Source organism: Danio aesculapii, chromosome 17, assembly GCF_903798145.1.
Source record: "Danio aesculapii chromosome 17, fDanAes4.1, whole genome shotgun sequence".
Taxonomy (NCBI): domain Eukaryota; kingdom Metazoa; phylum Chordata; class Actinopteri; order Cypriniformes; family Danionidae; genus Danio; species Danio aesculapii.
Genome location: NC_079451.1, coordinates 31,378,413 through 31,393,092, shown reverse-complemented (window position 1 = coordinate 31,393,092; position 14,680 = coordinate 31,378,413). Strand labels below are relative to the sequence as shown.

General features: G+C 35.4%; 1 protein-coding gene across 5 annotated transcripts in view; it reads right to left on the bottom strand.

Moving 5' to 3' along the window:
* The window catches only part of hspa12a (heat shock protein 12A), a 62,896-nt gene that overhangs the window by 14,347 nt on the left and 33,869 nt on the right, over positions 1 to 14,680 (bottom strand). For 4 of the 5 annotated variants that reach the window (XM_056476578.1, XM_056476579.1, XM_056476580.1 and 1 more), the window contains exons 7-10: positions 11,936 to 12,107; positions 5,144 to 5,230; positions 2,912 to 3,016; positions 635 to 893 (exon numbers count right to left, since the gene is read on the bottom strand). In XM_056476578.1, the coding sequence (XP_056332553.1) occupies positions 635 to 893; positions 2,912 to 3,016; positions 5,144 to 5,230; positions 11,936 to 12,107 (623 nt within the window). The remainder of the gene's footprint in view (positions 1 to 634; positions 894 to 2,911; positions 3,017 to 5,143; positions 5,231 to 11,935; positions 12,108 to 14,680) is intronic. The other variant, XM_056476582.1, reaches the window with a different exon arrangement.

Genomic DNA, 14,680 nt, shown 5'->3' with positions numbered 1-14,680 from the left:
CAAATCCGGACCTATACATGATATAGTGACAAATAAAAAATAAAATTAACGTTTTCACTGACACAGAAAGATGAGAAATGGGTTGGGTATGTCATTGCCTGTCTGTGTGCCATCCATCCATCCATCCATCCATCCATCCATCCATCCATCCATCCATCCATCCATCCATCTATCTATCTATCTATCTATCTATCTATCTATCTATCTATCTATCTATCTATCTATCTATCTATCTATCTATCTATCTATCTATCTATCTATCTATCTATCTATTTATCTATCTATCTATCCATTCAACTATCCATCCATCTATCTATAAAACTTACAGTACTTAATTTATGTAATATTTTATATAAATATTTGCAGGAAACTTAAATCATTTTATGTCAGTTGAGACCAAGTATGTCAACAAAATGACACCTTAGTCAATAAATGTATAAAATAGCAACAATTCATTGTCATATTAAACCCCTCTCTCGTATAACAGTTTTGTTTGATTGATGAGCACAAATCGTTTCTATTTTGTATTGTTGACAAAAACATGCAGGTGGGTAGATCATTTAAATAATCTGCATATGGTGCAGCTCGACTGGACTGTGGTAACGGGATTTCTGCTTTTATTTTTGACACTCACTTGCTCTTTCTCAGCGCGTGCTCCACACTGTGTCCCCTGAACTTCTTGTAGTAGTCGATGAAGGAGAAGGGCAGGTTAATATTCAAAGGATTGCTTCGGTCAGGAGTTGCTGCTCTTTTTCGAGATTCAAATGCAATCATCAGATCCACCCAGGCGGCCGGACGCTTGATCTTAAACTGGTCGATGAAATCCTGCCCGAATATCTTACACAGGAGCTTCTCAAATTCATAATCTATACCGATAGAGCCATATGGACCTCCTGCAAAGAGGAAGGAAATATGAAAATGTATGTGGCTGAGAATAATGACATGTCAGAATAACAGCTCCTGTTCACTTGAATATTTAAATAATTATTATTTTAGTTTATTATATACTGTCAAGTACTTTTCAGGCTCTCACAATCAGGCTCTCTATTTACCTATTTCCGCACATGACTACTGCTTTTCAAATTATGAGTAGCACTTCTGATTTGGAGAACTTCTATTCAAAAGAACTGAAACAAATCAAATAATAAAGCTGTGCTACTGATAATATATATACACACATGCTGAAAAAATATTGATGGGTAAGTTTGGCTTTGATTGGTAAGTTTTGTCATGAAAATAAATTTGGCCAGGATACCAGGGTTAAACCCCTACTCTTTTTCGAATCCTGGGAGTTTTAACAACCACAGAGAGTCAGGACCTCAGTTTTTTCATCTCATCCGAAAGATGGCGCTCACTGAGCAGTATAGAGTCCCCTTTACTATACCAGGGCGTTAGTACCCACACAGACTGCGGGTTGAGCACCCCCTGCTGGCCTCACTAACACCACTTCCGGCAGCAACCTAGCTTTCCCATGTGGTTTCCCTGCTTAGCTTCAGTGGGCGACCATGTGAAAGTTGCAGAGAGCTAGCTGCCGGCACATTACGCTTAGTATTTTAACATGCCATTAGTAGCACTTTATTTTGCTACTTCAGGTTATTTTTCTTTTTGTATTCCAGTGGTTATTCATGTATATTCATATATCTGTTATTTGTGATCTCTGAAAGTAATTTGTTAATTCTAATAAGTTTCCTTTTAATATTTGGAGAATGAACTGTGAGAATAAGGCAACTTCACTGTACCCAGTTTTTAAAGTTAACTAACACTTAATTTCACTGATTGCTTAAATTTTAATGGAAATTACTTACATAATTCATGCAAAGCAACCAGGGGCATAGAAAAAAGGTGGATTTACAGCTTAAATCCAAATTAATAGCCCTCATTTAAAAGATTTATTCTTGTTTAAAGCGATGTTTAACAGAGCAAGGAAATGTTCACAAGAATTTCCAATTTCATTTTTTTTCTGGAAAAAGACTTATTTCTAAAAGTCTGGTTGGAATAAAGGGTGTTTTTCCAATTTTATTTAACAATATTAAGGTCAGTAGTATTCGCCCCCTTGCGAAATTGTTAATTTAGTTATATAATTAAGCTAGGGCTGAGCGATATGGCAATAATGCAATCTCGATAATTATTTTCCATATTGACTGGTGATGATATATATTTCGATATAAATTGTTAATGCTTCCAGATTTAAAAGAGTATCCCAACAATAATTGAAGCCGGAAAAATTAGAGGGTCCATTAAATGGCATAACATATTTTTGACGGATGAATTTTCGGTGGCCAAAAATTTCGGTACATCTCTAATACCAACAAACTTTTAGACTCCCATTGTTGCACATTTCTGCTGTGTGATTGGCTCTTAGATCAATATAGAGTAAAAAGTGAGTCCAGAGCTCATAATTGTTATTGACACAAATTTGATCAAGATTTGATATAATATCGTTTATCGGCCCAGCTGTAAATTAAGCTACAAAACCATAATATAATTAGCTACAAAACAAACCACTGTTGTCCAATGACTTGTCTAAAATTCCTTGCCAAGTTAACACACTGTAACTAACCTAATTAATCATTTAAATATCAAAAAAGTATAATGGTATCTTGCAGAAAAAATATAAATAAGTAAAATATTGTTTCAGTAAGTAAAATATGTGCTCCTATCATGGCAAAGTCAAATAGAAGAGGAGAAAGGAATGACTAGAAATTAGTTAAAACTATTAAAAGTGTTGGAAAAATGTCTCTGTTAAACATCACTTTGGAAATATTTTGAAATTAAGTTAAAATGATACATAATAAAAAACTGCACAGTCTATGGATTAGACCTTACATTTCACTGCTCCTCATATTTCTATTAAACTGTGTATGAAAATCAATCAAATCAAAATGTGAATGTCCAAAGTCATGGTCTGTACCTGAAGCTTTGTAAAGCTCCTTCAAGTGACCTTCCGGCAGCCGGATCTGATGTACAGTGAGATCCACCGTTCCTCCTCCACAATCCACCACCACATAACGGTCACCTGGAGAGTGACAGAAACATCATTTGAGGACGACTGGCACAAACAAAGTCATAAGGACAGATCTCGTCTGCTGACATTTGACACTTTTTCAGGAACTGGGAGCAGATGTTGGATGGAAGTGACTCTGACAGGTCCGCCAAGTGCTTTTGTCAGGGGAACAGTGACCTACATTCAGGGTTCACAGGCTGGAAACTCAGTATGAGGCTGTCAGAATTGAGGTTCTGTGTATGTTATGTATATTGTTTATAAATTGTATGAAATCACTGCTTATTTAAATAAAGTTCACCCAAAAACAAAATGTTTACTCGATGTGCATGCAGCAGTTTAGTTAGGATGCTGAAGGATGGATTTCTGATAGCAAAGTTTAAATATCATATATTCAGAGCACTTCAACAAAACTTCTTGTTATGCTTAAGAATCAGGTCAGTTTTCAGAGAGTTCATCTGTTTGACAAAGCCTGTCAAATCAAATTTATACCTTTTTTTAGCATTGTCCATTTGTGACCATAAAGTTTTAAAAAACATTTTTCAAAAAGCAATGGCTATTGGCACTTCGATAAGTAATAAATGTACTGTTTATGGTAATAAATAAACTTATAAAGTCAAAATTATATTAATGTGTATCTATCCTGATGATACATGATGCATTTTATGAATGACCAAGCTAAAAATCTTAAAGGTGAAGTATTTAGGATTTACTAGTGGTTGAAGTAGGTATTGCAGTCCAAATTTTAAAAATTTGAGATTTTTTTTTTTCACCTGACCCCTCCTCCAACAATTCCATGCAAACGCAGATTGCCAGATTGACAACACCATAAGAGGAGTGTGTGCGCCTGACAATCAAGCCTTACAATTTAAGCTGCACAGCTAATGTTTACATTTGTAATATTTACATTATTTGCTAATTAAAAAAAACACATTTTTTTAAGGCAACCCAGGGTGTCGACATGTAATTGGATAAAGTGGCAGTGGGCAAAGTTAGACCAAAACACAGACGGACATTCTGACACAGAACGCACATTTTTAAAGCAAAATAACTAACTTCAAAATCGTTTCCAAATAAACTTTCACTTAGCATGCTCACTTATGGTATTTTATGCTTAAAGGTTCAAGACACCATGTTAAGCATCAGTTAAGACAAAGTTAGCACCTGTCAGCTTTAATTGTGGGGAAAACTGGATAATTTTGAGCTTTAGTCAGTTAATTTCATCTTCCAGGTTTAAAATAATTTTTGGGGCGGGATCAAAATCTGTGACATAGCGCAAATCTGCTAGTGGATTGATGACGCCTCGGGTTCTCATTACTATTACCCGCAGCACTGTACGCCCATCTTGGAGCATTTAAAAAAAAAAAAATCAGAGGTAGACTTGAATCGAAAGAGGGGGGTTTCATGGCCCTTTGAGACGAGTCAAAAATTTACGTACAGCACCTTTAATGTTCTACATAAGAAAAAAACACTTGCATCCTGTATGCTTTGAAGGTTGAAATTTTCATTTTTGGGTGAACTTTTCTCTCTAAAAATTTTGAATGACTTTGAAGAGCATTAATCTGCGTGTGTGTGTTATTCCGGCAGTGATGAATAGGCAAAGTGTGCTGAGGCAGTACTGATGGTTGATTCAGACAGCAGAATAAGTCAAAGCAATTGGAAACTAAGCGTCTTCCTTACCATCTCAGTTAGGGTGCACAGTCTCAGTCAGCACATTTAAAAACCACCCAAGATCTATCCACTCCATTTAACGCACATAAATGGCAAGTGCAGTTATTGCTAAGATCATCAACTGCCAATTTGGTCTGCTAAATAATCTGCTATATAATCAGTACTTAAGACAGGATAAAACTTAAAACCAGCTCTTTTTGATGCATTACATTAAAACAAACCAATTTGTAAATGATCACTTTATTTACAGTCTTGTCAGTCTTTATCTATGTGGCCTGTTTTTAGCCAGAGTTAAGAAAGAGATTTTTGTTTATTTACTTTTTTAACTGAATGTACTGGCTGTTTGAGACTATTGTGCATCCTTCCTGTGAGCTTTAGACCTCCTACCGCATGACAGCAGCATTAGAAACAGCAGGAGCAAAACACTACAAGACAGAAGTGTGTGTGTGTGTGAGAAGAGGCAGACTCTACCTTCAGCGAGTTCAGACCAGAGCTCTCCTATGACATTCTCCACCAGAAAGGTGCGGCTCTGTCGGTTACGGCGCACATGCTCCTTAGCTGGTTGTTAACAGAGAGAGACAGGAGTGTGTGTGAGAGGGAATGCCGCGTGAAGCTCAATTTCTGTGTCTGTGTATTTGGGTGTGGCAGATCTTTAGGCAAGGCGACAGGATGAGAAAGGAACATGGGCTGAATGTGGTTCTTTAAGCTGCTGGAAAAAAGTTCTGATGGAATGTAAGACTCATTTAATACCAGGAAAAGGTGTAAAGTTGTTGTTATTTTTCTTTTTGTATTTGATACTTATATTTTAAAAGAATGGTCACAAACATTTTCATACTGCACCTGAACAAAGTTTTGCATTTTCTGTACAACTATGTAAAAGTATGATTATTATGATTTTTTATTAATAATAATAATAATAATAATAATATTTTTTTTATATTTTAATTTAGTCTTAATAAATTAATTAGTCATAATACATGTATAATTACATATGAAGTACATAAAAAAGCTCCAATACAAATATTCATATTATCTAAAAAAACATTATTAAAAAATACATCCATTTAATAATTCGGCAAAAATCCTGCAAAAACTGTCAGATATTAACTATTGCATATGATTAAAAAAAGGCAAATGAATAAACAAATTAATAAACAAATAAAAATAATCAGATATAAAATATGAGCATGTACAGTTAGAATTACAGCATCCAATGTTAGAGAATACTGTATATCCTTTAACAAATCTTTGTGCATGACATTCCTGTGACACTCATAATTAACTTAAATAAGCTATCATCAAGCCCATATGCTTGATAATATCTTTGTAAAATTGACATTCATTTCAAATGAATAAAACTTCAGCTAGAAAGCTAATGTGCACATGTAGAATTACTAAACACTGAGGTTAAGCCAGAAAGGCCTCAATATTCAGCACGTTTCCATAAATATTCCACTGAAAGACTTCCTCTCTTTTTTTCATGAACTTCCTGACTGTAACTGGAATGCTAAAGTCTCTGTTCATTTGAGATTGGCCTACTCTGATAAAGACCAGTTGGTCTGATGACATCAGAGGATAATGGCCATTTCACCAGTTGTAAACATTGCCAAACAGGAAGTGTAAAAGCTCTGAAAGAGAGAGCGAGAGAGTGACCGCATGGAGACTGATGTCAGATTGACATTTCCTTCACCCACACAAAACAATGAAATGGAGCAGCAGACATTTTTTCAGTAAATGACCATGTCTGAAATTCCTGTAACCACCCTAAAAGCAAATTCACACAGTCTGTTTTAGATTATCTAAACATAAAGGCAATGGAAACTGCATGTGTCCTGTTAAAACTACATGATGCAACAAGAGGACATGCATAAACAAGCTTTGTGGGAACATTATTTAGTTCTGTTGAATATTAATTTTCTGTTGCTTCGTAAATGATTACAATCCATAAAATGTTTATTATTTTTCAAATGTCTGAGGTGGGCACTATTTCATTTTTAAGGAAATCAATACTTTTTGGCAATAAAGATGCATAAATGTGATCAAAAGCAAACTTTACAAAAGTTTAATTGTTACAAAATATTTCTGAATAAATATTTTAAAAATGCAATCTAATAACAAGTACTCAATTCCCAGAATTTTATCATATAATTAAAATTACAGCTCATCGCCAGCACTATTTAGCACGAAGCAAAAAAAATGTCTTATATGTATATAATATTTAAAAAAATAATTTCAATAATGCGAGTGTTACAGTCACTAGTGATCTAGCTACTGTAGAACGCTGGAGAACCTTCACTTTCACTCTACACTACAATTCTGCTATCACAAAAACTACAACTCCTGTCATGCACCTCACACACACCTGTTCCTGTTTTACATTGATGGCGCTCACACAGCTGGAGGAACATGATGAACTGATTACATGGACTATAAATACACCACACTTGCACTCACACAGTGCTGAGTTTTGTTGTTACCTGTAACCATTACGAAGCATTTTCCTTGCCTTGTTTTCCGTGCCGAGTTTGATCTTTGCTTTGTTTACTGATTCGTCTGAACTGATCCCTTGCATCTTTGCTTACCATGATTTTGGATTGCTTTAAATGATTCTATTTGCTTCTATGATTGATCCTTGCCTGCCTGATCACTCTTTTTCAATAAAGACACTGCAATTGGATGCTCACCTCCGTATGTTATAGCAAGTTTGGCCCAATAGGAAATTAAGGCAGCATGGATTGTAATAAGCACTGAATGTTAAGCAGTAAATCATCCCATTTGAATGATTTGTAAAGGATCGTGCAACACTGAAAAAAACTACTTAAAATATATTAAGATACCAAAATAACATTAACATTAAACGACCATATTTCAACATCATTACAGTTTGTATTTTTTTTATCAAAAGTCTTGTTGAACAGAAAATACTTCTTTCAAACACATTAATGTGACTGTGGTCTTCTGTTGCATGGGTATATTTTTACCATAGACAAAAATACATTGTATGCATCAAAATTATTATTATTTTTTGTGCCAAAAGTAATTAGAATAGTAAAGATCAGGTTGCATGAAGACATTTAAAAAATGTGTAATAAAATATATCAAAACTCAATTTATGATTAGTAATGTGCTTTGCTGAGCATTTCATTTCGACAGCAATTTTCTTCAGATTCCAGATTTTCAAATAATTGTATCTTGGCCAAATATCCCACCACATCCTAAAAAACATTAATTAATGGAAGTCCTATTTATTTATTCAGCTTTCGTGTCATGTATAATTATCCATTTCAAAACATTGACCCTTTTGAGAGGATTTGTGGTCCAGATTCACAAATAAAACTGACCCAAACAAATAATAACAATAATAGAAAATGCATCCAAATACTCTGCCTAATATGGTATCCCTCCTGTGTGTCTGTGACCTTCAGTGATGGAGTATTTCAGTGATTTTCAGATAGAAAGATCCTGTGTGTGCTTCACAAGACAATTCCCTCCTGTCTCACTGCCAACCAAAACTAACCACACATTCAATGCTTGCCATTCAATATCACATATACTGAATATCAGAGCACAGATACTACTGCTGCTAAAATAATCAATAAACACTACTCCTTTTGTGCTTCATTCTTCTGCTCTTTCTATCTATAAAGCACACATGCACATTTGCGTCATATTTAACTCCTATCAGTGGCAGAGCTATAACTACAAACTCTGCTATTATCTTCAATTTTAAAGGCACTAAATCAACATTTTTCTCAGTCACTGCTTCAGTATGTGCAGCAGTTTAGAGTTACAGATGTGCTCGCTGATGTCATCAGACTGAGGTCATGACGTCATATGAAGGTCATTGCATGCACACAAATCATAGTTGTACTTTAATTGTTTCAGACACATAATGGACCGAACAACATTCATATCATTCTTAAATACAGACCAAAATTCTTGAAAAACAATGAGAGATTCTTCCTTGCTGATATTAACCAACAATGATGCAATTCATAACAAATGCGGTTCATTGTGCAAATGATTCGTTGACACATTGTTAACATTTTTTGGCGTGATTAAAAATGTTTTCTTTCCAAAGGGAATGCTAGGCATGACCTAAAACAATCGCATGATTTTGATTAAATGTGCATGCAAACTTCAATAAAACGAAAGAGAAAGAGAGAGAGTGAAGGGGTCATTTGTGAAACAGGGATTGTGAATTTGCCAAAGCTGTTTCTCATGCTGGCATCACCATATAGCAAAGTCTGTTACCTTCTGGATGAACATGAAAAATGACATTTCACTTCTACAAACGTGTCATTAAAATGCTATTTAGTATTTACTCATGTTAAATTGCATTCTAATAGAATGCAAACTGTGTGTGTGTGCATGCGGTGCTGTCAGTTAATAAAAATGACAAGAGCAGGACAATGGAGGTGAACTGGAATGAATGGAGGACAAAGAGAGTGTTTCTGTGTTGCTGGTAGAGCAGTGGCTAAAGTAGAAAAACAAGTGTAAATGATGCACTCTCTGCCTGAACAAAAACAGAAATAGTCACAGCCTACTTACTGTGGAATCAAACAGGGGTGTTTCCTCAACTATGGGCACCAATGATCTTTTGTACTTTAGTTTTGAACAAATACAATGTATTTGCTGATCTATACTGTTAAGGTTAAAGGTGCAGTAGGTGATCTGCTAAAATGCTAACGAGTTAGCATAGTATCTTTGAAACACAGTCCCTCCCCTGCCATACAAAGCAAAGAGCTTAGAATGACCAAGAGGCGACTCTCAATAGAAAGTTCCACTGCAACAGCAGCGCCCAGCAACAGCCCCGTGATTCCACCATTTTGGAGTGAAAGCGATTGGCCGTCCATTGTATCTTATAGTAGTCGCGATGGCAAGCAGCTGCTTTCTTTTTTTATTTATTTATTTAAAAAGTGCTTTAAAGCTGAGATACAACCTGAAAGACGACAATACAACACTTACTATGACAATCATCAGCACTTTTAATAGTTTATTTTACAGACTTATAATATGCTGTTGCTCTATTAGAATTTTCATTCCAAAATGGCCGCCACGTGACACTAGTGGCGTCTAGTGGCTGTTTCCCAAACAACAACAGAGTTTTGCCTCTTGGTGATTCTATGCTCTTTGTCCAAAGCCATGCCTCCTGAAACATGAGCGCACGCACATTAAAGATGACAGCCTAAAACCCACTAGTTCATGTCATTCGCCAGTTAGAAAACTTTACAGTACTTTATAGTACTGCTATTTTGAATGAAAAACTGTTTTATATCTAGCACGTTTTCAGTTGTGTAGCAAGCAGAACTTGTCATAATGGTCTCACTCTCTCATGCGTGTTGTCCTAAAGCGACTACTGTATGCTTAGTGGTTGGCCGGTGGCGTGCAGGAATTACACTTATTACTAAGCCATACTTACATGCTGTTTCAGACCGAATATTCAGAGTAGCATGATAAACAATATAGGGAGCGCGTCACAGGTTGTCATTGTTCAAAAATGAACCAATGTGAATATAAAATCAACATCACCTCAGTAAAGCAGAAAAGCACTTTTTACTGATGTTTTGTTGTTAAACTAAATAAAAATCTACATTATTGATGCTGTAAAAGGTCCCTTGTGAAACTGAAAATAGTCACATCAATCATTCGCCGGAATATTTCAGTGGCTGAACAACACTTCTGTGCATATAATACATTTGTAAAACAACACAATCTATTATTAGTTTTGCGTGACTAAAATAGTTTTAAAACAAAAAATTACCTGTCTAAAAGAAATACTTCAGCCATGGTGTCATCCTTACTCCACTAACTCTAATATTGATTCAGGATTTTAACAGGTTTTGATTTAGCATTTGATTTTATCGCTGTTATTGGCTTGTCAGCACATGCGCCGTAGTACAAATCTACATTTGTTGACAGACAGTTTGGGCTACTTATCAGAATTATGGGAAATGCCGGCCTGACAATATTTAATTGGATGAACATTTTTTGTTTATAAATGTATTATAAAAATACATTTAAATACGTTTAGGTCATTTAATTTAATAATTATTATTGGAATGTGAAGTGACTTTTGACCAGCACAACAAAAAATGTTTCTGAAGACAATCACCTACTGCACCTTTAATTTCATTGCAAAGTAAATAAAAAGTAAATTATATATATTTTTAAACTATAATAATAAAAGAAAAGTTACACTTCATTTTTAAAAATGAACAATTAATTACATTTTAATTATCAACTGCTGGCAGAGTAAAAGTGCCCATAGTTGAAATACCACAAGATGGCATCTGTGTGTTCATGCATGGTAGTAAATATGTGACTGTTCAAAATTTTGGGGTGTGTAAGAAGCTTCTTCAACTCCCAAAGAGTACAATCCTTTTTATTTTTATAAAGCAAATAAACAAATTGGCGTCAATTGAACGCATCCTAGCTAAATAAAAGTATTCATTTCAATATCTGAAACATTGTCTTCTATGCATGTCTTTATATGTCAACTATTTTGTTATGCCAGGTTCAGAAGAAGAAATAAAGGCCACATAAAAGATATACTGCACATCTAAAACGAGCTTAGATTAAAAAACATTAATCTCTCCCTTGCTCCACCCGTCCCTCCCGCTGATTTCTGCTTGCATCATCACCTTCTCCTGCACTGCAGTGAGGGTTTAATAGGCATTTTGGACTGCAGGAGTCCTGCAGCGTTAGTTTAGGAGGAATCCTCATTTCACTGCTAGTTCAGCTGGTTTGCTGAATTACATTTCAGCATAAAACATCGTTTTAGGAAGTTATGGAAGCTATTAAGTCACTTTGTACACAATATCCCAAAACTTTTGAAGAAAAATCATTAGCCAGAGGTTAATGGCATCAAAACACATGAACAGCATTATCCTCAATGAACATTTTGGGTGATAGTTCAGCCATACATTAAACTTTAAATTAAACCAAAAGTAAAATTTTCTTTTTGAGGAATGTTGGAAACCAGCAGCCATTGACTTGCTTGGTCCTTGCAGAGTATATTTTTCCTACTATGGAAGTCAATGGATACAGGTTTTCAAAAACTTCAAAATACATTATTTTACTTTCAACAGACAAAACAACCCATAAAGGTTTGAATCCACTTGAGGCAGAATTTTCTACTATTTCTATAAAAAGTACATCTTTAACATGAGTACATGTTGACCAATTTGGTTCATCCTCATAGCAGAATGCTTGTGTTTCACCTGCCCTTTAATGTGGTAAAAGACAATATTTGTATCTTACCCTGGGTCATTCCCACCCCAGCATTGTCAGTCGGACTGTAACCGTTCAGAGCTGTTTTGCTGCCCAGGTCAACCATTTGGTGGAGGCGCAGCTTCCTGCAGTAAATAGATGCAGCTTCTGGTTCCAGAGCGATGATCAGCTGATCAGGATTATCACGAGTAACCAGAGCAGCCTAGATAAATACAGAGCACAATGACAAAACATTGAAAACCGAATTCTGAAGCCCAGGCTTACACGTGAAACATTCAAATTAAGAAAACATAATGACTAATGTGAACATTTATTCATGATATTCAATTAATATTACAATGAATTCATTTTTACAGCAATTCACAAATTAATTTTTCACAGAGAGGCATATCCTTGTTAGATAAAAACTACTTTGTTTCTGTAAATTACATAAGTCATATGGTGCCAGAAAAAAAAATATTTGCAGATATTACAGAGTTTTCTTTGTGAAAAATTATACCTCATGGTTAGCAATAGTTTTGAAAAGCTTCTTTCGAACATGGCTCTAGCTGACATGTTTAAGGGTGAAACACTTTCAGTGTACAGTGCACAGAACAGTCAGAGCATAAGCAATCAAATACTTCAGCTAACCCCCGTACATGGCGTTTTAAATGTGACCGCTATTTAGAATCCATCACTTTAATATTTCCATGTCGACGCAACTGGTTCATGACATGACATCCAGCAGCCCCTTTGCGCTGCAGAAGAGAGATTAGAGCTGCTGGATTTACAACAAAAATACATGAAAGTATGAGGCTGTTAACTGCGTTAAGAATAGCGTAAACATTTCAGTGACCTAAACTGTGTTTATCTGTTATGAATAATATGCATAATCAGAAGTGTTGTCACTTTAAATAATCTAGTTCCTGTTTATCTAACCAACCTTCTGTCTCGCTACAATCCAACCCGCTCTTTAAGATCTCAAAACTCAGGGCTTCTGGTAGTACACAGAAAAGCAAAGTCTACTAAAGGAAGTCGAGCCTTCTCATTTATGGCTCCTAAACTCTGGAATAGCCTTCCTGATAATGTCCGGGGTTCAGATAAACTCTCTCAGTTCAAAACTAGATTAAAGACCTTTTAAGTAAAGCATACACACAATGCATCACCTAACAGAATGATGCATGAGAGTGCTGAACTAAACTCAACTTCAACTCTGAAATCTGGACTGACGCAGTCTCAATTTACTAGAACTTCAATGTTAAGCTGCTTTGACACAATCTACATTGTAAAAGTGCTATAGAAATAAACATGAATCGAAACTGAATTGAAGGTGTTGTGTTTTGTTAGTGCATATGAGTATTCAGATGTCTGCAACCCAAAACAAATGTTATTTAAATATTGATCATTGACAAGCAATGCACTCATCTTTCCCTGGCTGAGTTTCAGCCATCGTGGCATCAGATCAGCATGAACATTTAGCATCAGATCAGGTGGAGTACTACTCTATAAGTACTCAAGACTGATTTGAGATTGGGCAAAACGAGCATGATAAATCCACCCTTATACAAAAAAAATGTAAATGCAGTCTTGGGATTAAACCACAATAATTAAAGGCTGAAGCATTCAATTCCTAATTGTAAATTGAAAACTAAGATTAAACAATCAAAATGAACATAAAAAATGTAACTAAAATATAAATGAACCTACTTTCTGGGTAAACAAATATCTAAAAATGCCTGGCATATTTATTGACTACCAATCTCATACTATGCAACTGGGCAGTGTAAAAATGAAAATAAACATCACACAGATGCTGTGCTGAGTGGCACTGTTTACCATGAGTGAGTACGCCACAGGACACACTGATTTATGAAGCAACAGTGTGAGCAAAAAAGATGAGGGAATGCATAGTCCTCTTTTCTGTTCTCCCAATCCTGCAGACGGAGAGCTGAGTCACTGTACACACACACACACACGCACACACACACACCTAAGCCAGGCTTTGCAGGAATTCCCACTGCAGATATCAGGTGTTTGAGACTCTCTGCTCTGTTTCTCCTGCTGTTCTTTCTGTATTCTCACTGTGCATCGGTGTAGTTCACTTGCTCCTCATTTTTTGTCTTTGCTTTGGACTGAGATGAGAAAAGCTAAAGCCACACCCTGCTCTTCCTCCCTTTCTCTCGCTCTCTCTCTTTTAAAAAGCTCAGCCCTTGATTTTTTCATTCTGTACTGTTACTATCATTACCATGCATGCAAGAAAAATATTAGCTTTATTGTTAATTTGTTTAAATAATGAATTACATAATTATGCTTCACCTAATTACATTAGTACATTACATTACATAACTGCAATAAACTAGCTTAGTCTTTCTTTTTTTCCAGGTTTTGTTTCTCAACCTCTTATTTCTCTTTGCCTTTATATACTGTGCACTTACATTAACCTCAGGCAACCCCATTTCAAACAATACACCATAATACACATGTCAATGTTGAGCAAATTGTTAAATGCATAACATTTTTGGTGAAATCTATGCTGATGCATCCTGGACAACATTAAAGTTTTCTCTAATCTGATCAGATTGTGGACAAGTGAAAAGGTATTTGGTTGTTAAAATCAAATTTTTAAAAATTAACTCCAGATACTATAGCAAACAATCTAATGCGTTTTAAACTAGCTCTATAAGAAGTCTGAAGTTTACAAACTCAAAACATTTTAGACCCTTTATAACAGCATCCTCCACTTGTGATCAGATTGACAAAACTGCATCTTAAAGGGATAGTTCACCCAAAATTGAA